We start from the raw sequence: 26,988 nt of genomic DNA, 5'->3' as shown, positions 1-26,988 counted from the left end.
GTGCATGAGAGATGTACTGACCAACAGCCAGGAAATTACAGAATGTTTTACAGAGAAGGTGAAATTTAAGCTCATCCCATATTTATTGAGTAGCTTCATGGGCCAGGCATTTCTCTAGGTACTAGATTAAGTTGCACAGGATGAATGAGAGTTCTTCAGATAAGGGCAGAAAGGAGACTTCAAGACACAGAGCATAGCATGTGCAAAGTTACAGGGGCTTGAGTGTGTGACCCAAACTAAGGAAAAGCGGTTGGTTCATTGTGGTTGGAGCCAGTAGATCAGGGCGGGGTGGGAGAGTAAGCTGCAATGTTAGGTCAGAGGCTTTTATATGTGGTGTCAGGAAGTGAGGGGCTCGTCCCGTAAGCAATATGGAGGCTTGGAAAGATTTTAATCCGGGGCATGATCACAGTTCCTAGCAGAGTAATTAGCAGGTAGGCGCTCGAGAAATGTTTCTTCACTGAAGGACCAGGTAGATGAGGAAGTGGCTAAGGATGTGGAGCACTGACTGGATTTGGCCGGAGCAGCAGGATGGCAAGAGAGTGACCAGGATGGTATCACTGGAACCTCAATAAACAGGCTCTTTCAGCTGTGAGGGAGGCCTGAACTAAACCAGTAGTGGAGGACCTAAGAAGTCAAGGAATATGATTATAATGAGGAGAGCACAGAATTATGAGGAACTGATTACCAATGGGAGGTAGGGTGAGGAGAAGGGGAGGATTGTGGATAAAACCCGGAGACACCTAGTTTGAGTGACTGCATAGTCATGGAAGATGATGCTAATAACCATGAAAAGAGGGACAGGAGGGGAGCCCAAATGGCACGATCTCTTAGTCCACTATACGCAGAGAATATTATCTGGCCAATAGGGTCATCAAAGTCAACAATAGCTATTCATCCAAAGAAGACTACTTGCAAGGGCGCTTTTGCTCTCAACACCATAGTTGGATCTATTGTTGGCTGCTTCCATATAGAAATGCCTACAAACTAGGGTTTCTAATTTTGGTACTATTGAAATTTAGGCTCATTAATCCTTGGTTATAGGGCTGACCTGTGCCTTGTGGAATATTTGCCAGCATCCCTGGACTCTACCCAGTAGATGCTGGTAGCAGTCCTCCCCCTCAGTTGTGGCAACCAAAAATGTATCCAGACATTGCTAAATGTCCCCTGAGAGAGAAAAATCACTTACAGTTGAGAACTACTCCTATATACATACTCTGTCCAAAATGGTATTTTTACAGACCCATGACCTGCTTAGCAACAGCCTAAACACAGCGGTATCCAAGGAATCCAAGGCCAGCATCATGAAGGGGTGATTTGTCATTTGTATGCAAGCACAAAGTCACTGTTGGCCGATTTTCATGATGATGTGGTTTTAGAAATTTGGTTTAGAGCCCCTACAGCAGGTGTTTGGGGGAGCCATTTTGTATTCTGTGCACAGCCAGCCTGCTTATTTCTTCTTCCAGTGATGAGTGACATGTGTATCAGGTGTGAAGGCTTAGGCACCTGTTCTGGCCCGTGTTCTACACGCTCTCTATTGCCTCTACAAACCAAAGTTGCAAGAGGCCGGTTGACATCTGTAAGAGTAAATGTGTGAAAAATATTTACGTAAAGGAAAAACATGTTACAAAAGGGTGTTACCCTGGGCATTCTAACAAGAAAATTGATCTTTAATGAGTAGGCCCAACCCAGTTAGCAATAAACAATTTCCCCATGAAAAGAAGAATTTAGGAGATGTGTACATAGGAGGAAAAAATAAGATTTTACTATTAAAACATGAAAATTACACGTAAATGTAAAGAAATAAAAATGTCACCACTCACCTCACGTGCCACCACCACCATCCCCACTACCTCAACCTTTCTCAATTCAAAATACTCACTCTGCCAGTGTTCAACACTCACTGTCAATCTTCTAATCGATTGTAATTATTCAGTGGGAACCTCAAAACGCTGGTGTGGACAGCCAGCCTTTTGTATTAGCCGCTCATCCTCTCTGGGACGGTTGCTAAGGCTTCTCTCCCAACATCTTTTTCCCCGAATAGCTTTCATTGTGACCACTTAGCTTCAGTAATTTTAATCTGCGTCCCCCAAAGAAGGAAGGTCTACACTTTTGTCTAAAGCACCCAGCAAAGTGTGATCCTTACAATTAAAGGGGAAATGAATAAGTGAAGAGAGTTTGAAAGAAAATTAAAGATGATAAAATTCAAAACAGATGTCATCTACTTTAGAAATCGGACACTTAGCCCAGCAGGCCCGATTTTAGACTTCAGGCCAAAAATACAAGATTCTCAGAAGAAAAACAATTAGCATCCTAGAGAGAGTGAAAACTGAAGCAGACGGGAGCCTTCTTTGTGCCAAGTCATTCGGAATTAATTGGGTGAGCTCTGTTAGATGCAACAGGTAACACACTTGCGCTTTTCTTGTTCCTGTGTTTTAGAAAGAACATTTATATCTAAACAATAAACCACCAGGAGCTAAATAACAGGACAGCCAAGCAAAGCATTTAGATTTTGAAACTAATTCTGGGGAAGCAAAATGAGGTAACAGCAATTATGGATTAAAAAGGAAGGTGACAAGATAAGGGAAAAGATTATACCTTTCAGAATTGTGGGAGCGCTAAGTAGCCTTTTAGGCAGCCATTAACCATTAACCCATATGCCAGCCAGGACCCAGGGGAATCTGCAGAAGGAGAGGGTGGGCTCCTGGCTCCTGTGTGCTGGCTGGGCAGTCAAGTGGTCATTCGACTAGAAGACACCTTTGCCCAGGGCATGTGGTCCCAGGGAGACGGCTCTAATCAGGCACCATCAGATTTGGGGACAGTTTGTCACAGGTCGTCTTAGTAGGTGGTTAGGCTCAGGCCCCAGTTGGGGATGGAAACTTTGAGGGAATTGTGAAAAGAAACAGGAGTTGTGTGGGGGGGTCAATAAGAGAAATGAGAAAAGACAGGATGAAAGGCTGGCGTTGGGAAAAGGCCTAGGGAAAACAGAGGTGAAGGAGGAAGGACACCCGCACACAGCCCCAAATCCCAGGCCTGGGTGGGGTGTTTGCCTGTGTCAGGGGGTTTACAATTCCCTCCAATCCAGCTTTCAAACCCTAGCAAAAGCCATCAAGTCATGGGGGAAAAAAGTTGCTTATAAGAAAAGTTTTAACACAAAGCATGTGGTTAAAGCTTTCCCAACCCTCTGGCGTGGTTAAGTGGGTGGTATGTTCTTTTGTTGCTTTGGTGGTAGTGGTGGCAGTAGTGGTGAGATTTTGTGTTTATTCTTTGTTTTTAAGAATCAAGCCTGGGGGTGGAGAGGAGGGGGAATGAAAGGTAAATTATGGTCAAAACAAAATGGGTAGGTATAAGTCTGATTTTGGTATAAATGGAAAGAGATGACACAATGGAGGGTAGGCAACAAAACAACAGTGTGTCAGGGAGAATGAAGGGAAAACAGAATAAGGAGATGGATGTTCGTAAGGAATGACTCCAGGGAATCTATCCTTCTTGGAGTGGCCCCAGAGTTTTGGTTTATCCTAAATTTCATGCAATAAACATCAAAGAAATGGATTATAGGGGAGAACCAGGGATCTGAGTCGACATATGGCCCTAATGTGTAGCCAAGCAACATGGCCTGCAAAGACCCTTCCCAAACTGTGAGACCTTTTGCCACCTGTGTTCCAGAGTTCCCATCTTGATACCCTGGGATCACATCAGAACCTACCCCTGGTGTACTACACAGTCCCTGAAGGCATTGCCCAAGAGGTTGAGAGTGATGGCTTTTTCCTGGGTCCACAACAGAAATTGCAGGGGGCCAAGTTCTTTACGACTTTGCAAGACAGGCTGTTGCCTGTAGGTCTGACCATGCCTTTAACTAGCTCCTACCACATGATAGATTTTGTGCCAAGCGCTTTCGACTACATTATATTGTTTAATCCTGACAACAATCAAGTCTTTCAATATGTATTAAGACTACAGGGCCTTCACATTAAAGTGTAGTGAAGTAAACCTTGTGGGCAGGTGAGAATAAAGGAGCATTCTCTATCTATCCTTACTCCCCTCTACGTCCATGGTAGTTCTTGTAGGGGCAATAGTGCAAATGCCCAGACATCGGCTCCTAGAATTTCCTGTCATTTCTTCCTTTGGTCTAGTCCAGTAGCTTTTACAGTGCTCACAGTACTTCATGGATAATTCAAAGAATGTTAAAGGAATGTCAAGGGTGACTTTTGCCTATTCCTCCCCAAAGCGTTACCTCCCTAACCTTTATCATTATCTTCTAAAAGGCCCTCTTTTTCCCTCTTTTCCCTTTGAAAGCTTCCCTTCTCTAAGACTCCATTTTGGTACCACTTCCCAAAGAGGTGTTCCCCATCCATCCCTGCCCACTGTGACCTTCTCTCCTCTGAGCCACCACAGTTCATACTGCCATTCCACTCCTCTGTACCCACAGTCCTGCCCTGAAGTGTTAGCTATCTTTCTGTGAGCCCCTCTTGTCTCCCCCAAACTTGAGAGAGCTAATATTCACAGCCTGTGCTCTGTGGAAGGAAAATAGAGTCTTAAAATGCTTATAAGAGTTCCCACTTCTTTTAGGCAAGACATGTTTATACAAAGAGAAATTGATTCTTTGAGAGCAACTGTTGGCTCAGGGAATATGAGGAGGTTCAGGATCATAATTAAAAACATGTGATATTCTGGTCAGCATGGCCCCCTGCTTAGGAAAAGCTGTATGTAATTTTGCCCCACCAAGGTAACCAGAGTTTTAATAAAAAACAAGTATATCTTTTCAATCTAGAGAGTTCTACGCTGGTCATTGTTTAGAAAGTGAATTGTAACAGCTATTTGTGGCAGTAGCTGTGGCTGTTGTCACTCCATGCATAAGGAAGGGCGGGCTTTGGGTTTTTTCCCCTCTTCTTACTAAGGAGATGAAGTCTGACATGTGGTACCATTTATGCTCCATGTGTTGTTCATTTACTCCACCATTTGTCCTTCCTTAAAGCAGCATTTATGGTGATGTGAAGGTCTGTAAAGGTATTTCAGGAATTCATTTATCAGCAAGAGATGTAGGTGGGAGACATCATCATCAGCTTCCGAGACAATGAAGCAAGCCCAGGGAGTGTGAGACCCCAGAGGGGCTGGCTCTGCGAGTGTGGACAAAAAGCAGTGGAGGTGGGAGATAGGGCAGCCCTGCCAAGGAGCGTGAGCCGTGCAATTGCAGCTTAGCCAGGGGATCCAGGCTCCCGGCCTGTAACACAGAAGTGTTTAAAAACCCAAGACACACCAAAAAAGAAAAGAGCTTTTCATCAAGCTCCTATGGCTTGGCTTCCTATTGGAAACAAGACAGGAAACACCAAAGCTTTATCCTGGAGAAAAGGAAGAGGTGCGCTTGTGGAAGAAGAGGTGAGAGGGACTTGACCCTTTATAGCCTCTTGCAGGAGAGGTAACACTCCCCGGTTCCTTTTTGGAATCAACCATAATTGAGCTCTGAGTTTGCTATTTGCATGACATTTCCTGAGTTTTGAACACCTCTTCAGTTTTGGTTAAAGAGGATGCCAAAATTCATTTTTCAGATCCCTGTGAACGGTTGTTCAATGATATATGTCAACTCTATTGGTGTCTGTTCCCCTAGGATGTTACTCAGAGATATGAGGGTACAATGATTCTTGTAGTTCACTGCATTATCACCAACGCCATTATCTGTATTACTTATTCCTGGGGTAGATTCAGATGCAACCTGAACCAAACACCTAAAGAGAGGCAGTCGGAAAGCGATGTGACGTGGGTGTGCTCTGGAGGCAGGCACTTCATGCTGGGTTTACTTGTCGACCTTCAGTACGTAACTGAACATCTCTGTGCCTAAGCCTCTCCGTTTGTAAATGGGGATAGTAACAGGACTTGCCCCGCTGGCTGATGTAAGAAGTAATACATGTAGCGAACTTGAACGGTGAGTAGCTCGTGCATAGAAAGCCCTCAGTAAGTATTAAGTATTAGTACTCTGTTCCAGGTGGGCATGCTAGTAGGTGCTTTCACTTAGCATGTCCATTATACCAGAGCTACTGAAAGCATAGCTTGTGAACCAACACCAGTCTGCAAACTGTTTCTTACTGGCCTGTGACAAGGTTATTATAGGGATTGTGAAAATAAGAGTTTAGAACTCTTATAGCAATTTGACATGGCTGCAACATCAGATGAATGATCAGTGGGCTTATACTCTTGTCTTTGTTCTATTCATTTTATTTCTCTGGTAATTTATTTTTATTGTATTTCACAAAAATATTAGTCTGTGACATACGAAAATTAAAAAAAATCAAACAGCTGGTTCTGTACCACCCGTAGATTGAGAAGCATTGCACTAGATCCTCAACGCTGCTGAACCCAGGCAAAGCTCAGAACGCTCTTTAGTAACTAATATTTTGCTCTCCAAACGTTCCTTTGGGACCTAAAGAAAGAGATTTAATAAACGAGAGAGAATGACCACAACACTTCGGCCGTGACTGAGAGCAGCTGTTGTGGGAGAAGCAGTCGTTGATGGTGTTCAGCTTCACCATCAGGCAGAAGGTAGGCTTTATATTAGGCTGAAGGCTGTTGGCTAGACTTGCTACAGGCAAATGCTGACTTCTGGGCTGACAGGGAGTGAACTACAGCATTTTATGTAGTGTTGTATCCCCCGCTCAGTCATTGGTGTGTTTTGACTGACTATATCTCCCCATTTCTAGGTAGCTCTATGTGTCAACCAATTAAAAATGAGGTAAGAGATCATACTTGAGGTGGAAACTATGAGAGGGTGTACCAAAAAGGAAAACTTAGCCATTTTTCTGTCCTTCCAGCGTCAAAAGCTGGCAAGGGACAGTGTCTCCACTTTTTTCCTCTCCAGGCCCCGTGATTGCATTTTCGTGGTGGGTACCCTCACTAACCCCACTCCCCACTCACGTCCCCAGACAGTAATATTAGCCTGGAAAAAGAGGAGCATGTTGTTTTTATAGTTCTTACCCCTGATTTAAAGTGTTCTTTTTTTAAAAATTTTTTTATTATGTCAGTCACCATACAGTACATCCTTAGTTTTTGATGTAGTGTTCCATGATTCATTGTTGTGTGTAACACCCAGTGCTCCGTGTAATACGTGCCCTCCTTACTACCCTTCCCTGGGCTAGCCCATCCCCCAGCCCCTCCCCTCTGACACCCTCAGTTTGTTTCCCAGAGTCCATAGTCTCTCGTGGTTCGTCTCCGCACTCTGTCCTAATGACATCACTACTTTACATCTTCATACTCCTTGATAGTTTACCAAGCGCTTTTCTAATGACATCACTACTTTACATCTTCATACTCCTTGATAGTTTACAAAGCGCTTTTGCAACTTGTGCCACATCCATGTGACAATCTGCTGGGATCCAGCAGCCATCTGTTAAGGCTGCTGCTCACCTGGCCTGCCCACTCGCGTCTCAGGAATCCTAAGTAAAGACTCGGGGCACATCTGGACCACCGGTCAATGGCAAAACTGACAAAGTGACTTTACCTCGGAGTCGATAAAGACCTCCAGTGGCTTGCGGATGACAAAGCTACGAGATGGGGAGCACACACAGTTTACCACGCGCCAACTCCAAGTAATGCACGGATTGCCTCACCTCACTGCAGAATCAGTGAAACCCGTCGCAGCCTTTTCAAGGGGAATGCCGGGGGCCTGGTCTGATTCAGATTCCGTTCTTCCATGGTCTGAGCTATGTGCTTCTCAAACTTGAATGTGCCAGGGGGGCACTTGGGGATTGCGTTAAAATGCACATTCTGATTTGGTCGGTCCGGGGTGGATCTTGAACTTCTGCCTCTCCACAACTTGCAAGGTGATACTGATACTGCTGGCCCCGTGAGTGCACTTTGAGGGCCGGGGCTTTGCACTTTTTGCTCATCCTTTCTCCATATCCCATTCTCTCTCATGCCGGCTGAATGAAAGGAAGCAAATGACTGAGCATCTGTGTTAGAGCGGTCACTTCCTCGTATCAGGGCTTTTAACTTTTATTCTGATTGCAGGGAATTCTTTTTATTTACAATTGCTCAGAATTTATGCTTACAGTACAGAGTTGTTGTTGTTGTTTTTAACGAACTATTTGTGCATGCTGGTATCAAGGGTCACTATCCACACTCTTGAGGATGCTGCGGGGGCGAGAGCATCGTATAGTCCCCCAGGCTCTGAGCAAGAGAAGCTCATCTTCCAGGTTTGCTATCGCCTACACAAGCTGCCTTCTTTTGGTGTCACGTGTCCGCATGGGGCAGCAGCCACCCATGGCTTTACCATTTGACTTTTCATGCCCATTCTGTATGGGGTACACTGTCAAATCTATTACACGATGCTTTCAGCAATCTGATGATGCTCAATCATTAATCCCATTTTTATATGACAAAAACGAGGCTTAGATTTATAAAGAGATTTACCACATCATGAATAAACAGGAAATTGGAGTCACAGACCTTCCCTGTACGGTTATGTTCGGTTCAGATCCCCACAACCATCTCTTTTTGAGAACCCTTTAAAAAAAATCTTGTGTGAATGAAATAACTCATAGAGTCGTTTGATTTTAGGCAAAGTCGTTCCAGTGGCATGACTGGTCCCCATACAACTGGGCAGCTACTGGTCCCTGCTCTTGCCCAGGAAGCAGGTCAGAGGCAGACTAGAGCACCAAGACCCAGACTTCTCATTGTCCTTTCCCTTAGTATTTGAGTGTGGCTGTCCCAGCACTATTTACTTATTACAGTCCCAAAACAGATGACAGCATTGTGGGGCTGGGGGATCCACTGTCATTCTGATGATGACTGAGGAGCCAAGAAATTCTGAAGAGGAAGGAACATAGCATCCTAAGAATTTAGGACTCCAATGTGGATTTGATCCATCATGTTCTCCTACTTCTCTCCTAACACGCTTTTGCAGGAGTACATATTCTGGACAGGGGATCATAAGCCAAGATCGTCAAACTTTAATGTTATTATTTTTTTTTACTTAAGGAGCCGGGAAGAGAGGCTGCCAGTCTCTCCACCCCTGCCAGCTTCATAGTCTCATCTTCAGACTTAGTGAGAGCAGTGAGCTAGCTGCCCAAGGGCTAATTTGTTTCCGAGGGGAGTCCTGCTCACACAAGAGGGAGGTAATTAAGCCTCCCCCTGAGCATCCCTAGAGGTACTTTTAAAAACTTTACTTTGGCAACAAGACCAGAAACTGTTCAGACTGGAAATCATCTGAGCCTCTTAAATGTGGCGTGTTGAGTTAAAGCCAAATTAATATTTAGGAGATTATAGAATGCTGACAAAGATTTCTGCAAAATTGCCTCTGGAGTTAAAAGTGACAAATGGAAGAGAAATACCAACCCTCTGCATGAGCCCAGCCCACCGGCCCCCACCCCTACCCCCCACAAGTAAACACACACAGGACCAATGTCTCCACCAGTGCTTCTGCATTTGTGAGGCATGTCCTTGCTTTCCAAGGAAAAAAGAGTTTATCTCCAGAAAACATTTTGGCTCTGAACAAATGCTCTCCTGTCTTTTTATTTTTTATTTTTTTATTTATATATTTTTTTAGTTTTTTATTATGATATGTTAGTGACCATACAGTACATCCTTAGTTTTTGATGTAGTGTTCCATGATTGATTGTTTGCATATAACGCCCAGTGCTCCATGCAATACGTGCCTTCCTTAATACCCATCACTGGCCTATCCCAATCCCCTCACCCCCTAAGCCCTCAGTTTGTTTCCCAGAGTCCATAGTCTCTCGTGGTTCATTCCCCCTTCTGTTTACACCCCCTTCATTCTTCCCTTCCTTCTCCTACCAATCTTCCTATTTCTTATGTTCCATAGATGAGTGAAACCATATGATAGTTGTCTTTCTCTGCTTGACTTATTTCACTTAGCATAATCTCCTCCAGTCCCGTCCATGTTGCTGCAAATGTTGGGTAATCATTCTTTCTGATGGCTGAGTAATATTCCATTGTATATATGGACCACATCTTCCTAATCCAGTCATCTGTTGAAGGGCATCTCGGCTCTTTCCACAATTTAGCTATTGTGGATAATGCTGCTATGAACATTGGGGTGCATATGGCCCTTCTCTTCACTACATCTGTATCTTTGGGGTAAATACCCAGTAGTGGAATTGCTGGGTCATAGGATAGCTCTATTTTAACTTTTTGAGGGACCTCCACACTGTTTTCGAAAGTGACTGTACTAACTTGCATTCCCACCAACAGTGTAAGAGGGTTCCCCTTTCTCCACATCCTCTCCAACATTTGTTGTTTCTTGCCCTGTCCATTTTTGCCATTCTAACTGGCGTAAGGTGGTATCTCCAAAGGCAGGAGAAACAAAAGAAAAAATGAACTTGTGGGACTTCATCAAGATAGAAACCTTCTGCAGAGCAAAGGAAACAGTCAAAAAAACTAAGAGGCAGGGGCGCCTGGGTAGCAGAGTCGTTAAACGTCTGCCTTCGGCTCCGGGCGTGATCCTGGTGTTATGGGATCGAGCCCCACATCGGGCTCCTCCGCTGGGAGCCTGCTTCTTCCTCTTCCACTCCCCCTGCTTGTGTTCCCTATCTGGCTGGCTGTCTCTCTGTCAAATAAATAAATAATCTTAAAAAAAACAAAAACAAAAACAAAAAAAACTAAGAGGCAGCCCACGGAATGGGAGAAGATACTTGCAAATGACACTACAGATAAAAGGCTGGTATCCAAGATCCATAAAGAACTTCTCAAACTCAATACATGAGAAACAAATAATCAAATCAAAAAATGGGCAGAAGGTATGAACAGGCAGTTTTCCAATGAAGACATGGAAATGGCTAACAGACACATGAAAAAATGTTCAAAATCATTAGCCACCAGGGAAATTCAAATCTCCTGTCTTTTTAGACCAAATTTAAAAACTAGGAGAAGAGAAGGAGCATGAGTGTTTATTATAAACTCAAACTTCTCTCTACCATTTCCTGACCTTCCAACCTAAACGTGGAACCAAAATGTGTCCTAACTCCCTGTCAGCAAAATTCTGCAACAAAACCCAGGTGGATCAATAACCAGTGACAGAAAGTTCTCTTTGGTCCATCTTGAGGCTCTAGCTGCCTTGGTGACTCTTCATTACCACCCCTGTCCCCTGACTTCCGTGTTAACAAGTCTCCAAATCATAAGAACAAGGAAGATTGTGTCATTTAAGAGAAAGTCTTTGTGGTGAGAATTCTGCTTATCAGTAATGCTCATCAACCTCATATGTAGAGATCACTTCTCTGGCCCGGATATTTTATTGTCATTTCTTCACTCTTCTTATTTGGCTTTTGGTAAATCCCTCATTTTACTCCTTCTCTTACTCCCTGCTTCCCTACATTTGATTTTTACCAAATGACACCCTCTACCCCCTATAGGCAAAGAGGGGGTAGAAAAGGAACCCTTGTGTACTGTTGTAGGAATGCAAACTGGTGCAGCCACTGTAGAAAATAGTTTGGAGTTTCCTCAAAAAATTAAAAACAAAACCACCATGTGATCCAGTAGTTTCACTATTGGGTATTTGCCCAAAGATTAAGAAAACATGGATCCAAAGATACGTGCACCCCTATGTTTATTGCAGCATTATTTATAATAACCAAATTATGGAAGCAGCCCAAGTACCCATCCATAAATGAGTAGATAGAGAAGATATAAATACATATATATATATAATAGAATATTACTCACTTCAAGTTTTTGAACTTTATTTCAGAAATTTCTATAGCTGGGATTATTAAAACTTAAAAATTACCCAATATGCATATATCAGATATTGAGCATTATGCAGATTTTTAAATATGAAAACATGACTTTTTAGAGGAAGACTTTCTCACAAATTCACTAGTTTTTTTTTTTTTCTTCCTACATAAAGCTCTGGGTTACATTTTCTTCCAAAAAACTTCAAATTTCATATGATTATAATAAGTCTTCCTGGATAATTTTATTGGATCAGTTTCTGGCTTTTAAAAATATATATATATATATATATATATTCTACTTACAGAGATCTTTATTTTATTTTTTGTACTCTTTATATCAATTTCCCTATCTATATAATAGGGAAGACAACTGTGCTTAACTCATAGTGTTGTTGCAAAGATGAGATGACAGAATCAGTGTGAAGCACTGCTCCTAACAGATAACACACTGCTCAACAGATGTTAGATTCTATTATTAGTATTATTATTATAATTTATAGCATTTATATTATTATCATTATTATTATTATTCCTTTGGAAACTTCATCAGCCCTGTCTTATATTAATATATAGAGAACACATCAGTGGTCTAGACACAGGCAGAGCAATATTCCATATCCTGGAGGGAAATAATGTCCCCTGGAGAATGCCATGGCATCAGACTTTAGGAGAGGACACTCAGTTCCCTTTCCCTGCTCCTGTCTCTAGTTACTGGGTGTTGGCTATGAAGCCATGGACTGAGTGAGTCAGACCTCTAGTAGCTGGAAGAATGTCTTCTTTAATTCTCAGATTGCCTTGTAACATCCCTCAGAGGGGACTTCGGGCAAGAGAAAAGTTATGGGTTATCCCTACACATCCACTGACCCTAAGAGGGGCAAGTCAGGTAGGTGCCTTTAAGGTAGGGTTGCCTGATAAAATACAGGATACTCACCAAATTTGAATTTCGGATCAACAACAAATACTTTTTTTAGTATAAGTATACCCCCAGTGGGATATATTCTATTATTAGTATAATAATAAAAGTGTATTATACTATACTGATTATACTAAAAAATTATTTGTTCTTGATCTGAAATTCAACTAGGTGTCCTGTACCTCTATTTGTTAAATCTGGCAACCCTATTCTGGGGTAAATCCCTGCTGCTCCGTGGGCAGGGACCTGTACTGTTTATCTTTGTTTCCTTGTATCTGGCACAGTGCTTGACACACACACAGGTACCTGAAGTGTTTGTGGAATAAATGAACTCAGACACTCTCTGTGCCTACTCCCTGTGCCCTGCCGGAACCCTCCTGAGTTCTACCACATGCCCGTGAGGTGCCAGTGCCTTTGGAGAAATGTCTGCTCATGTCTTCTGCCTATTTTTTATTGGATTATTTGGTTTTGGGGTGTTGAGTTGTACAAGTTCTTTATATGTTTTGGATACTAACCCTTTACTGGATATGTCATTTATAAATATCTTCTCCAATTCAGCAAGTTGCCTTTTAGTTTTGTTGATTGTTTCTTTGGCTGTGCAGCAGCTTTTTATTTTGATGTAGTCCCAATAGTTTATTTTTGTTTTTGTTTCTCTTGCCTGAGGAGACCCATCTAGAAAAATATTGCTATGGCTGATATGACAGAAAATACTGCCTGTGCTATCTTCTAGGGCTTTTATGGTTTTAGGTCTCATGTTTAAGTCTTTAATTCATTTTGAGTTTATTGTGTATGATGTGAGAAAGTGGTCCAGATTCATTCTTTTGCATGTGGTTGTCCAGTTTGTCCAAGAGACTTTCCTATTGCATCTTCTTCCTCCTCTGTCAAAGATTAATTGACCATATAATTGTGGGTTTCCTTCTGGGCTCTATTCTGTTCCTTTGATCTATGTATCTATTTTTGCATCAATATCATGCCGTTTTGATTACTACAACTTTGCTGTATATCTTGAAAACTGGGATTGTGATACCACCAGTTTTGTTATTTTTCAAGATTGCTTCGACTGCTCCAGGTCTTTTGTGGTTCCATACCAATTTTAGGATTATTTGTTCTAGTTCTGTGAAAAATGCTATTGATATTTTGGTAGTGATGGCATTAAATCTGTAGATTGCTTTGGGTAGTATGGATATCTTAACAATATTTATTCTTCCAATCCATGAGTATGGAATATCATTCCATTTATTTTTGTCATCTTCAATTTGCTTCATCAGTGTTTCATAGTTTTCAGAGTACAGGTCTTTCACCTTCTTGGTTTAGTTTATTCCTACATATTATATTGTTTTGTGTAATTGTAAATGGGATTGTTTTCTTACTTTCTCTTTCTTCTACTTCATTATTGTTGTATAGAAAAGCAACTGATTTCTGTATATTGATTATGTATCCTATGACTTTATTGAATTCATTTATCGGTACTAATAGGGTTTTTTTGATGGCATTGTTAGACTTTTTTATATATAGTATCATGTCATCTGCAAATGGTGAATGCTTTACTTCTTCTTTACCAATTTGGATACCTTTTATTTCTTTTTCTTGTCTGATTGCTGTGGCTGGAACTTCCAGTACTATGTTGAATAAAAGTAATGGGAGTGGACCATCCTTGTCTTATTCCTGATCCTAGGGGAAAAGCTCTCAGTGTTTCACCATTGAGTGTGATGTTTGCTGTGGTTTTTTCATATATGGCCTCTATTCTGGTGAGGTATATTCCCTCTAAACCTACTTTGTGAAGGGTTTTTATCATGCACAGTTGTTATATTTTGTCAAATGTCTTTTCTGTATCTATTTAAATAATTGTATAGTTTTTATTCTTTCTCATGATGATGTGAGTATCACATTGATTGATTTCTGAATATTGAACCACCCTTGCATCCCATGAATAAATACCATTTGATCACGGTGCATGATTTTATTAATATATTATTGGATTCAGCTTCCTAGTATTTTGTTGAGGATTTTTACTTTTGTATTCATCAGAGATAATTGTTGTTCTCTTTTTTTGTAGTGTCTTTATCTGGTTTTGGAATCAGGGTAATGCTGGCATCATAGATTGAATTTGGAAACTTTCCTTGCTTTTCTGTTTTTCTGGAATAGTTTGAGAAGAATAGGTATTAACTCTTCTTCAAATGTTTGGTAGAACTACCTTTGAAGCTCTCTGCTCCTGGACTTTTATTTGTTGGGAGTTCTTTGATTACTAATTCAATTTCATTGCTAGTAATGGAACTGCTCACATTTTCTATTTCTTCCTGGCTCAGTTTTGGAAGACTTTATGTTTCTAGGAATTTATCCATTTTGTCTAGGTTGTCCAATTTGTTGGCATAAAGTTTTCATAGTATACTCTTATAATCCTTTGGATTTTTGCGGTATCACTTGTTATTTCTCCTCTTTCATTTCAATTGTAGTTCTCTCTCTCTCTCCCCATTTCTCTCTCTCTCTCTCTTTATGAGTCTGGCTAAAGGTTTATTAATTTTGTTGGTCCTTTCAAAGAACCAGTCCTGGTTTCATTGATCTGTTCTATTGCTTTTTTCTTCTTTTTTCAGTTTGTATTTCATTTATTTCTACTCTAATCCTTATCCTTTCCTTCCTTCTACTAGTTTTGGGTTTTGTTTGTTCTTCTTTCCTAACTCTTTCAGATGTAAGCTTTAGCTGTTCATTTGAGATTTTTCTTGCTTCTTGAGGTAGGCCTGTATTGCTATAAACTTTCTTCTTGGAACAGCTTTTGCTGCATCCCAAAGATTTTGGACGATTGTGTTTTCATTTTCTTTTCTCTCTGTCCCTCTCTCTCTCTCTCTCTATATATATATATATATATATTTTTTTTTTTAATTTTCTTGTTGAATTCTTGTTTGACCCATTCATTGTTTAGGAACATGTTATTTAACCTCCATGTATTTGTGTTCTTTCCAGATTTTTCTTATCATTGATTTCTAGTTCCATAGTGTTGTGGTCAGAAAAGATACATGGTATGACTTCAATCTTTTTGAATTTGTTGAGGCTTCTTTTGTGGCCTAATATATGATCTATTCTGGAGGCTGTTCCCTGTGCACTTGAAAAGAATGTGTATTCTGCTGCTTCAGGATGCAATGTTCTGAATATATCTGCTAGATCCATCTGGTGCAACGTGTCATTCAAAGCCACTGTTTCCTTGTTGATTTTCTGTTGGATGACCTGTCCATTGACGTATGTGGAGTGTTAAAGTCCCTTGTTATTATTGTATTACTATCAATGACATCTTTTATGTTTGTTATTAGCTGCTTTTTTTTTTTTTTTTGTATTTGGGTGCTCCCATGTTAGGTGCATAAATATTTACAAGTGTTACGTCTTCTTGTTGAACTGTTCCCTATGATTATATAGTGTGCTTTTTGCCTCTTGTTATAGTCTTTGTTTTAAAGTCTATTTTATGTAAGTATTGTTACTCTAGCTTTCTTTCAACTTCTATTTGCATGATAAATGCTTTTTCATTCAATCTGCATATGTCTTTACATGTGAACTAAGTCTCTTCTTGTAGGCAGCATATAGATGGGTCTTATTTCTTTATCCACTCCATCATTCTATGTCTTTTGATTGGGGTGTTTAGTCCATTTATATTTAAAGTAATTATTGATAGGAATGTACTTATTGTCATTTTGTTACTTGTTCTATGGTTGTTTTGTAGTTTCTTCAGTAATACACTAGGATTCCTTGCTCTTTTTTTTTTGCATATATGTTACTGATTTTTGATTATATGTTACTGATTTTTGATTTGTGGATATCATTGGGTTTGTATATACCATCTTATGCATATAGCAGTCTATATTAAGTTGATGGCCCTACAAGTTTGAACTCAATTTTTACTCCTCTATCCGCACGTTTCAGGTATACAGTGTCTAATTTTACACCATTTTATTTTGTGAGTTGCTTGACTGATTTTTGTAGACAAAATGAATTTTACTGCTTTTGTGCTTCCTATTTTTCTTACTCCTACTTATGTCTTTTCCTTTCCACGCAAAGAATCCCCTTTAACATTTCTTGTCAGGCTGGTTTAGTGGTCATAAATTCCTTTAACTTTTCTTTGGGAAACTCTTTATCTCTCATTCTTCTTCTTCTTCTTCTTCTTCTTCTTCTTCTTCTTCTTCTTCTTCTTCTTCTTCTTCTTTTTTTTAAATTATGTTCAGTTAGCCAGTATATAGTACAACATAATAGTGTTCAACAATTCATTAGTTGAGTATAACACCCAGTGCTCATCACAACACATGCCTTCTTCTAGTCTGAATGATAGCTTTGCTGGATAGAAGAATATTCTCTGTTGCAGATTTTTTTCCTTTCAGCACTTTGAATATATTATGCCACTTTCTTCCAGCCCTCAAAGTTTCTGTTGGAAAATCTGCTGATAGGGGCACCTGGGTGGCTCAGTCATTAAGCATCTGCCTTCAGCTCAGTTCATGATCCCAGGGTCCTGGGATTCAGCCCCACATCAGGCTCCCTGCTCAGCTGGAAGCCTGCTTCTCCCTCTCCCACTCCCCCTGCTTGTGTTCCCTCTCTTGCTGTCTCTCTCTGTCAAATAAATAAATAAAATCTTAAAAAAGAAAAAATCTGCTGATAGCCTTATAGAGTTTTCCTTGTTTTTAGTGTTTTCTTTCCTCTTGTTGCTTTTAAAATTCTCTTTATCACTACTTTTTTCCATTTAAATTACTATGTGTCTTTGTGTGGAACTCCTTGGGTTGATTTTGTTGGGAGTTCTCTGTGCCTACTTGTTCTGGATTTCTGTTTCCTTCCCCAGATTGGGAAATTTTCGGCTATTATTTCTTCAAATAAAATTTCTGCCCCGTTTTCTTTCTCTTCTCCTTCTGGTATCCCTATAATGTAAATGTTACTATGCTTGATGGTGTTCCAGAGTTCTCTAAGTCTTTTTTCATTTATTATTCTTATTCTTATTATTTCTCCCCTCTCTTCTTCAGCTTGATTTCTTTCTATTACTCTGTCCTCCAGGTTGCTGATCTGTTCTTCTGCTTCTTCTAGTCTACTATTTATCCTCTCTAGTGTATTTTTACTTTCAGTTATTGAGTTCTTCATCTCTGATTGGCTCTTTCTTATGTTTTCCTATCTCTTTGTTAAGAATTTCACTGAAGTCCTCTACTGGTTTCTTTCTTTATGATCATTACTTCAAATTCTCTATCAGGCATATTACTCATCTCTGTTTCATTTAGCTCTCTTGCTGTCACTTTGTCCCGTTCTTCATTGGGAACATATTTACCTGTCTCCTCATTTTGTCTAACTCTGTGCTCTTTTTTATTTTATTTTATTTTTTAAGATTTCTTTATGAAAGAGAAAGGGAATGGGCAGAGGGTGAGAATCTTTCAAGCAGACTCCCAGCTGAGCATGGAGCCCAACGTGGGGCTTGATCCCATGACCCATGAGATAATGGCCTAAGCCAAAATCAAGAGTTGGATGAACTGACTGAGCCACCCAGGTGCCCCTCTTTCTATGTGTTAGGACAGTCAGCTTCATTTCCTGCTCTTGAAAGTAGTGGCCTTATAAAGAAGAAGTCCTATAGTGCCCTGCAGTACAATGTCCCCTGTTCACCAGAATCTGTTACTTCAGGAGTGTCTCCTATGTGTGTTGATTGTGCCCCACTATTTCGGCTGAGTCACTTTTGCTTTCAGCCCTGTCTCTTTGCCTGTTGTTGGCAGGTTTTGGACCCTGTGTTGTTATTGGGTCAGTTTGGGTCTGCCTTGGTCTTGAGTTCAGTCAGACCAGGAATTTGCCGGTAGAACTAATCAGCAGTGTGCTTTCCCTGTGTTGTCCCCTGAGAAGGCATAATGGTGACTAAGTTCTGCATTCAGACCAGATGTCTGCCCCCAGCCCACTGGGAATAGGTCTGCAGGAGAATATGGGGACGGAACTTGTGGTATTAGCATGTTTCATGCAGGAGTGTTGTGGGAGTAGACCTTGAGTTACTTTAGAAAACTGCAGTAGGACTAGAGGGGGCATGTCTACAGGAGAACATAGGGGTGGGGCATGCTGTTAGCAAATTAGGGGGAGAGTGTTTGTGCTGTGCTGGTTCCCACAGGTGTCCATGTGTCTAGGCTGGGAGGCAGAGGAGGGAAATGGTGCTTATCAGCTCTTTTGTTCTTGGAGAAGTCTCCTAAAGATGTCTGCCCCTCCCAGCACATGCTCTGAGATTAGTAAGTAAATCTTCTCTCCTACCCCAAACGTTTTCCAAACTGCTACTTCTAGGCTGTAGCTCTGCAGAGCTGTTTGTTGTGTAGTCTCTTTAATGGCAGGGATTCAGTTTCCTCTTGCCCTCTGGCTCTTCCAGAGTGGAGCGCTGATTTTTAAAGTTCCAGGCGTTAAGTCCCAATTGTAAGAACTCACAAAATTAGTCCTCTGTGGTTTCCAAAGCCAAATGTTATGGGGTATTCATCTTACTTGTGTGGGTTTCCCATGCCTGGGGTGCTTGGTGTGAGGGTCTGTTTCCTCTCTTCATGCCCATGGTGTCCTCCCTTCGTGGACAGTCCCATGGGTCCATTTAGCTTCCACCATGTTTCTACCCTTCTTACCCTCTTCAGTGTGGCCTTGTCTTTACATTTAGATATGGAGAGTCTATTCTGCCAATCTTCAGGTCATTTTTCTGGGTTATTTACATTGATGTGGGTATTACCTAGTTGTATCCTTGGTACAAGGTGAGTTTAGGATTTTTCTATTCCACCATCTTCCCCAGAAGTCCCTTGGATCTTTTAAAATTAACCTCGATACCCATCATGGTTTGTAAAATAGCATCCAGTGATAGTACTATCTTTGTTTCATTTGTAATAGGAGTAAAAGTTCAGCTTTTAGAATCATCAGGCTGGAAGATGTCAAAACCTCTCATCTGTTTGTGGGCAGCCAGTATCACATGTATCATAAAGGGAAACATGTTCATAATTAGCCTTTATTCCCATGTAGTGATTCTTGAAATTTACTCATGTGTATTTCAGTGAAGCATGGTATAGATAATAAGTTTTGCATTATGTATGCAAAACTATAGGAAGCCTATAAAAATTATATAAATACGTATTTAAGTTTTCTCAGCAATAGCTTATTAGACAATAAACAATATCCTGGTTACTTAAGCGATGATCTACTTGCTTTCCCAGTGGCACCATTTGCATCTGTCCCTGGGCTGGACTAATGGGAATTTAAAAAACTGAGGGCCCCAAAAACTATGAACCCTCCCTCAAAGCCAGTACCCTTCTCTGGGCCAGCCAGGAAAGCTGCCAACCAACCTTTCCCGGTGCCCACCCCACACATGGCCCCAGAATGGGTAGAATGTAATTGAAAAAAACTGTCACCAGCACTTTCATGTTGGTTTTCCCTAAAAAGCAGTGCCATTAGGAAAACTGAAATTGTATTTTCTCACTCTCACCTATGTACTATGCCAGGTTTACCTTGGCCCTTATGGGAAAATAGCCATATGTTTGAAGAAGCCAGGATTCTTTTGTATGCTGGAGGCCCTTTTCATCAACCTCTAGGAAAAAAATGATAAAAAGGGCCAGGTAAATACACACAGACAAGCTAACAGAATCATTAGGCCATCTTGATGAATGGATTTCTAGGGATTATTAACCCTTATATTTATAAAGAAAGAATTAATAATCCCAGATGATATTGATAGTGATTGTTTAATAAAAATTAAAGTAGTTCTAGGCCGGCTCAGGCAGGTAAAGGGAAGATAAATACACACTACTTTTCTGTATCATTCAGCACCTTAGTGAGCATCAAGTGAACTATTTCTGCAGCTTATCTGTAGGCGCTTACTCTACCTAAGGCACTATGTGAGTCTTTAGAGGGGTTCCAAAGTTATTCTACATATAACCCCTGCCTTAAAGGAGGTAATTTTAATGACTCGCAGAGTGCTTTATAAATTCTGCTGTAAAAAAAGATAGTTAGAGCTATTTATATCATTCATGGAAAATCTCTTTCCTCCAACATATTAAAATTCAGAAAGATTTTTCTTTTTTCATAATATAAAAGAGTCACACTGATTGCCGTAAAATTAACAAAACCATGAGTTTACACAGTCCATTTGAAATGTTCTTATTCTATCCATTTCAGCACAAACAAATCACTCTTAACAATTTTCCAAAAAATGTCTGGCATGAATTTCATGTGAAAGCCATGCTTTTGTAGAACTGGATAAGAATATGGTAGGTAACCATAAAAACTGCTTTTTAGTCTCTGAATTCTTCAAAAACTCCTTCTACTGTAAAGTCGGCACGCACACCAGTATTTATGAACTTCTGGCAGAAGAAGCTGTAGAAACAATTTCAAGGATCTATGTCCATTGTTCACCTGAAACTACTGTAATATTTTGTGTCAACTATACTCAAATAAAAATATTTTTAAAAAGAGAAGGAAATTTAGCACACAGATCAATCCACTATTGGCTGCAACAAAGAGCCCTAGAGTGTGGGTATCAGTGCAGGCAAGATTGAACAAAAGGTTCAGATCATACTTAGAGTGATCTGTGATGTTAGGGCTAATTGGAAGCTGAAGACGATCTGTGTGGCTGCATGAAGAAAGTCTCCCTCCCACACCACTCCCACTAGCAGGCCACACATCTGCCAGTTCATGATGGTTGTAAAATGCAAGGGCTTGCACATGGCCACATAACAGTCGTAGGCCATCACATTAAGTAGGATGACCTCAGCAGCTCCAAAGAAATGTTCTCCAAAGATTTAGGTCATACACCCGTTGAATAGGATGGTCTTTCATAGAGTAAATCTATAATCAGTTTAAGGGTATTTATGGAGGAATAGCAGGCATTAATAAAGAAGAGATAGGCCAGAAAAATGGTAAATGGGAGACCCCAGTTATGGGCTGGCAGTGATGGTGACTACAATGAGCACGTTTCCTACCACGGAAATGATGTAGATGACAGAAACTAGAACAAATACAGTTTTCTTTAAAAAAAAAAATGGGGGTACCTGGCTCAGTGGGTGGAGCATGTGATTCTTGATCTTGGGGTTGTGAGTTCAAGTCCCATGTTGGGTGTAGAGATTACTTAAACATAAAATCTTAAAAAAAAAAAAACCTATGTTCATTGTAGTTATTCAGTAAACATTTGCTAAATGACTAATAAAAAATTTATGAGATAAATTTTTCTGTTTTGAATAAGAAGCAGTTAAACAGAGAGTAACACTGTCCTGAGGGTATATGTGACCACCATCTAATGCAATTATTTTTATCCCTTTAGGAAAAAAACTAGCACTGAGGTTGAATTCCCTGAGAAGCTGGAAGAAATCAAGCTCACTTTGGCTGAAAAAGAAGACCATGAAAAGCTGCAAGTTAAAATACAGGCTTTTGAAGACAAAATAAATGCTGGGAACAGTACTCCTAACTCCATCAGAAGATATAGTTTGGGCCAATTTTCTAAGGAAGAAAGAAAAGACATTAGATTTAACAGGTATAAATTTTGCTTGGCTGGTTTTTAAAGTATGCACTTCATGTTTGCTGTTAATTTTGTTATCACACTGTTATGGGGTGGGTTTTTTTTTTAATTTTTTTTATTACGTTATGTTAGTCACCATACAGTACATCCCTGGTTTCTGATGTAAAGTTCGATGATTCATTAGTTGTGTATAACACCCAGTGCACCATGTAATACGTGCCCTCCTTACTACCCATCACCAGCCTATCCCACCACCCCCCTCCCCTCTGAAGCCCTCAGTTTTTAAATATCTTTCACCTGTAGCACCCAAAGTCCCATCTTTTCATGAATGAAATGGCATTCACCATGCTTCCATTATCCGAAGAACCTTGCTGTATTAAAAGGAGAATACAAATGGAAAACAAACCGATGGCTGATTTTTTAAAAATATTTTAAGTATAGATGTGTTATATATTTTTTTAAAGATATTTTTAAAGATTTTATTTGTGTATTCATTTATTTGAGAGAGAAAGAGAGAGAGCACAGGTAGGCAGGGCAGCAGGCAGAGGGAGAGGGAGAAGCAAGCTCCCCTCAGAGCAGGGAGCCTGATGTGGGGCTCCATCCCAACACCCTGGGATCATGACCTGAGCCAAAGGCAGACGCTTAACCTACTGAGCCACCCAGGAGTCCCTATAGATGTGCTGTATTGAGAATGACTGTGAAAAGCCTCTCTCATTTTCTGATGAAAAAGCAGAAACAAAAGTAGAAGAAAAAGAATATAAGTATATAAGTCTACTATTTTCCAGTTAGTTTTGCCATGAAATTGATTTTTAAATCTCTGTGTTTCGAAGTGGCCTGGATCTTCAAAGGTTTGCTTATTACATAACTTGTTGCTGGTTTATGTTTTTATCCAATCTGTTAATAGCAGCAATTTTCGGTTTCACACTCTAGAGGAAGTCCTTTTTCCCCACTGTTATTATCCTTTCTTTTCCTTCTCAGTGGATGCTAGCTCACCTTCTTTACCTGTCTCGGCTTTTTGTTGGTATTGCAGGTCAAAGAGTTTGGCTTTGCACGCAGTGCTAACAAAGAGCATGAGCTCCGATGGTGGGGAAGTCGCCGAGAGTGAAGACACGCCAGCCAGTGTCTTTCTTTCAGAAACGGACCCACTTAGCCAAGGAAATGACAAGTTGCCCTTTAAGGCAAACTCTGCCAGATCACAGCTGGGAAATTCTTCAGTTTCACACCCAAATATTATACATACAGAATCAGAGAATTTGCCAGAAACAGTTAAAGAAAACTTCCAGGAAGAAACTCCAGAAACAACGGCAAGTCCTATAGAATACCAAGATAAGCTCTACTTGCACTTAAAGGAAAATTTCAGCAAAGTAAAAGCGTACGCTACGGAAATCGGAAAGAAGATTCCAGTCCCCGATCAGTGTACCATTGAAGGTATGTGCTCTGAACAACCTAAATTTGAGAAATTTCAGACATTGTTGGGGGGGAAAGAGCTTGAATAAAAATGACCATACCCTAGATTTTTTTTTTTTTTTTGCAAAATAGATCGTTTGAAAACACCCTCACAGTATTTTAATTGCTCTTTTCCTCCCTAATAAGGTCAATCATCTTTTTGATTTCCATTTGAATCTACTTAGGTGCACTTAAGTTCACCGACTGATTTTTTCCAAACTTCAAGATATATTGTTCTTGGTTCTCTGTCCCCAGTGTTTAGGAAAATCCTGGAAGGTGTCTGTGTTCCCTAAAGCAGGATCTGGGGTAGGGACTCAGTGAGAGACATCTTTCCAACTACATAAACATGCAAGGAAGCCATGCACAGCATTGAACTCCAGGAGATTTTTCTCCCAATCATTCAACAGCACGTATGAAGCAACTACTGTGTGCTGGGCACTGTGTTAAAAATTCAGCTTTGTGGAGATTCAGCTATGACCCAAACAGACACAATCCCTGGCCTCTTGGAGACTAGAGAAAGAAAAGAGTGAAACCATAGTCAGGAGGTGATCTATGTCAGGAACCAGTGAAAGCGTGAGCTAGTCAGAAAACAGAGAACAAAGGAAAAGATGTCAGGAACCAGGACTTCCCTCCGGTGCACAATTTAAAGAGGCGCCAAAAAACCTCAGTAAAATTCTAAGTAAAGACAGGATCCGTATGTCTTGCCAAGCCATATTGGAGCAGAGGCAGAAGGAGCCAAGAGGTAATATTGATCATGTTTCCATTTATAATTTTGATCTTTGGTTCATCATGAACTTTTTGTGTTAATTTTGATTTTTTAAAAATATTATTTATTTCGACTACTAAATTTTCTCGTGCTTCTTAAATTTTGTGCCCTGTTCCTGGAAAAGATGATAGGTTTGAGGCACAGATACTAAAATGGAAGAGTGCCCGGGGCAAGCTCATCCTTCTAGTAGTGGGTTGAACAGATTTGGATGTTTCGAAGGCACTGTCGGCTAATTAGCTTTTCTTGCAGTCTTTCTCAGTGAACAACCATGTTATTCCCTTGAGATTAAGATGAAGGTCCTAGCCCTCGTGTTGGCCCTGACAACTTTTCACAGGCTACACCCACATAGAAAAAGCTAGACAGCGCATCTTCCAGAAAGTAACACAGCGGAAGGATAGTGAACCCAGTTCACATTCACCCATGCACTGACTGTCATCCCCCTTAGTGGATGGTGCTAGGAGGTCCATTTTCCATACTCTACTTACTACCCTTTCTCCCACTCCAAATCAGAGGAAAGAATGTATTCTCATGCTAGCAAAGGGAAAGGGGAATTCAAGCATTTGGCAATGACAAACATTGTCTGCATGTCTGTAGAATCTGACATTTTCAGAGGTGTTTACATTAATTTATTGATTAGGATTCTTAACACTCTTTTTTAATGGTGACAATAAAAGTGATATTGTTCATATTCAATATGAGTTTTGGATAATTAAGTATAGCAAGACTTGGGAATAGCTAAAATCAATAAAACTCAACACAAACTCTTTACAATTTCCCATTTCTCTAATCCTCTATGTATTTAATGCACAGGTTGGAGAACTTAATATAAAAAGAAGTTAAGTGAATTTCCCAGCTTAAGAGAGGAAATTTGTAGCAAATATAAAGTTAGACATATTTCCATCTGCTAGAATAGTTTTGTTCTTTAAGTTTAGCTTAAAGCATTGAAGCTGTGCTATGTAGTGAATTTTAATCTTACGAAAATGTGTGGAAGTCCTGCAGTTAACTTCAAGTATCTAGTTGTCAAGAACACATGATATTTCTTATTGCCTTGAATTATTTGGGGAGTTTGAGAGTGACTTGGGTTTTTTTCCTCCAATATATTGAATGAATCCATCATCTTTGCTAAAAACAAACAAAAATCAAAAGGTATTTTCTTTTGATGTTTCCTACTGTGAGTGGCCTAGAACTGAGTATATATTTCTGTAAGTTGACATTTTGGAATTTATTCACATTTTTGTAATTTCCTGGAAGTTCCTGGAAAATTCCTTGCACAGAGATATGTGAGGGATTGAAAATTTATATGACTCATTGTAAATACATCCACTGAGAAAGTACTCGTGCTGAGTGCAGGGGACATGTCGTTATTATTCCCTAGATTGTGGAAACCATTCAGGAGAATGCCAGCATTCATCTGGCTGACACAGTTTTGCTTGCTGTCACGAGATCACTCAGCTCAACAATATCACATTTCTTTCCTTAAAAATTTATTGAAGAAAGATTTAAACTTAGAAACTGCGTTATATTTAATGTGTTGTTGGTGTAAAAAAAAAGGCACATTTGGCCTTTCTTGCTGAATTATGCAAAGTGATCAAGAAACAAAGGGAAGAAGCATAAAAACCACTTCCACAACAGTCAGAGTTCAAAAGACAAATAGCCAGCAGGAAACAAGAACAACAGCAGCAAAGCGTTAAGAATAGTTTTAGACTAATGTCAGAATGTCTATACCATAGGAAAATGATAAAACAACCCTTTAAAGAAGTTCTTTTGATAATATTTTGAATCGTATGAAAAAAACTGATGTCTGACTCCCTTACTTTGACCTACAAAAACATCACTTTCATAGGGTTCAACCTAATACTTCAGTAATAAACTATGTTGAAAGAACAGGAACCTCACGAGTCATAGCCCAGCAGAATTCAGTAAAAGGTGAATCAAGGTCACAAATACGATTCTGATCCTCAGTCAGCCATCTTACTATTGTGTGATATTGATCACAGAGGGGGCAGGTAATGGAGTATAAATACAGCAGCCCAAATCTATCATCATGTCTGGAAAAATTGTCAAACCCCAGGTCTTATTGAGGTTGGGTCAGCAATGTCATTTCGGGTGTGAAAGAGCCTGTTATTCCCAAGTCAGTAATTCTCTCCTGAGCCTTCTAGGCCTCTGGTGTGGGTGCAGGTTAGCCAACCGTGGGAAGTTAGGTATTCATATTCAGAGTGATGCTCTGACATCACTGCCTGATTTTATTTACGTAGAAGACTGAAGGAATTTAGTTCATCAGCTAAAGGGCATTTTAAATACCTGAAACACTGGAATTCCTTTATGTGAACAAAAATAACTAGAGGTTAAAAAAAAGTCTAAAAACGCATGATATTGAAATAAATCCTTGAAAATCTGGCCCATCACTGGTGTTCTATAAAGCATGATATAAAAGCTTACAAGAGCCCATCAATGCGGCTTTGGTTCACTTTGAAGTATTCCCTGATTGGGTGAAAATACATCCCATCTGGAGAGCACATCAGCAAGCCTGACTTGGAGAAAGCTAGTTTTAAAGCTAGTAATGTCGTCCTTTCTGTAATAGACTGACATGTGGTGATTTTTCAACTTGAACACGTATAAAAATATACAAACATAAAAGTTCATTATAAGTATCAAGAAGCAGGTGCTGTTTCACAATTAACTACAAATAAAGTTTTCTTGTTGAAGTTTTGTATGCAGTCAAGTCCAG

The 26,988-nt window shown here is 40.1% G+C and overlaps 1 protein-coding gene across 3 annotated transcripts in view; it reads left to right on the top strand.

The window, feature by feature from the left end:
* VEPH1 (ventricular zone expressed PH domain containing 1) overlaps positions 1-26,988 on the top strand; it is a 224,923-nt gene that overhangs the window by 98,357 nt on the left and 99,578 nt on the right. For all 3 annotated transcript variants that reach the window (XM_087870310.1, XM_045811893.2, XM_045811845.2), the window contains 2 exons: positions 21,854-22,063; positions 23,079-23,476. In XM_087870310.1, coding sequence (XP_087726436.1) covers positions 21,854-22,063; positions 23,079-23,476 — 608 coding nt within the window. The remainder of the gene's footprint in view (positions 1-21,853; positions 22,064-23,078; positions 23,477-26,988) is intronic.

This window comes from Ursus americanus, chromosome 20, assembly GCF_024610735.1.
Source record: "Ursus americanus isolate L20-20 chromosome 20, mUrsAme1.1.p, whole genome shotgun sequence".
Lineage (NCBI taxonomy): Eukaryota > Metazoa > Chordata > Mammalia > Carnivora > Ursidae > Ursus > Ursus americanus.
This window is presented reverse-complemented; position numbering and strand designations above follow the sequence as displayed.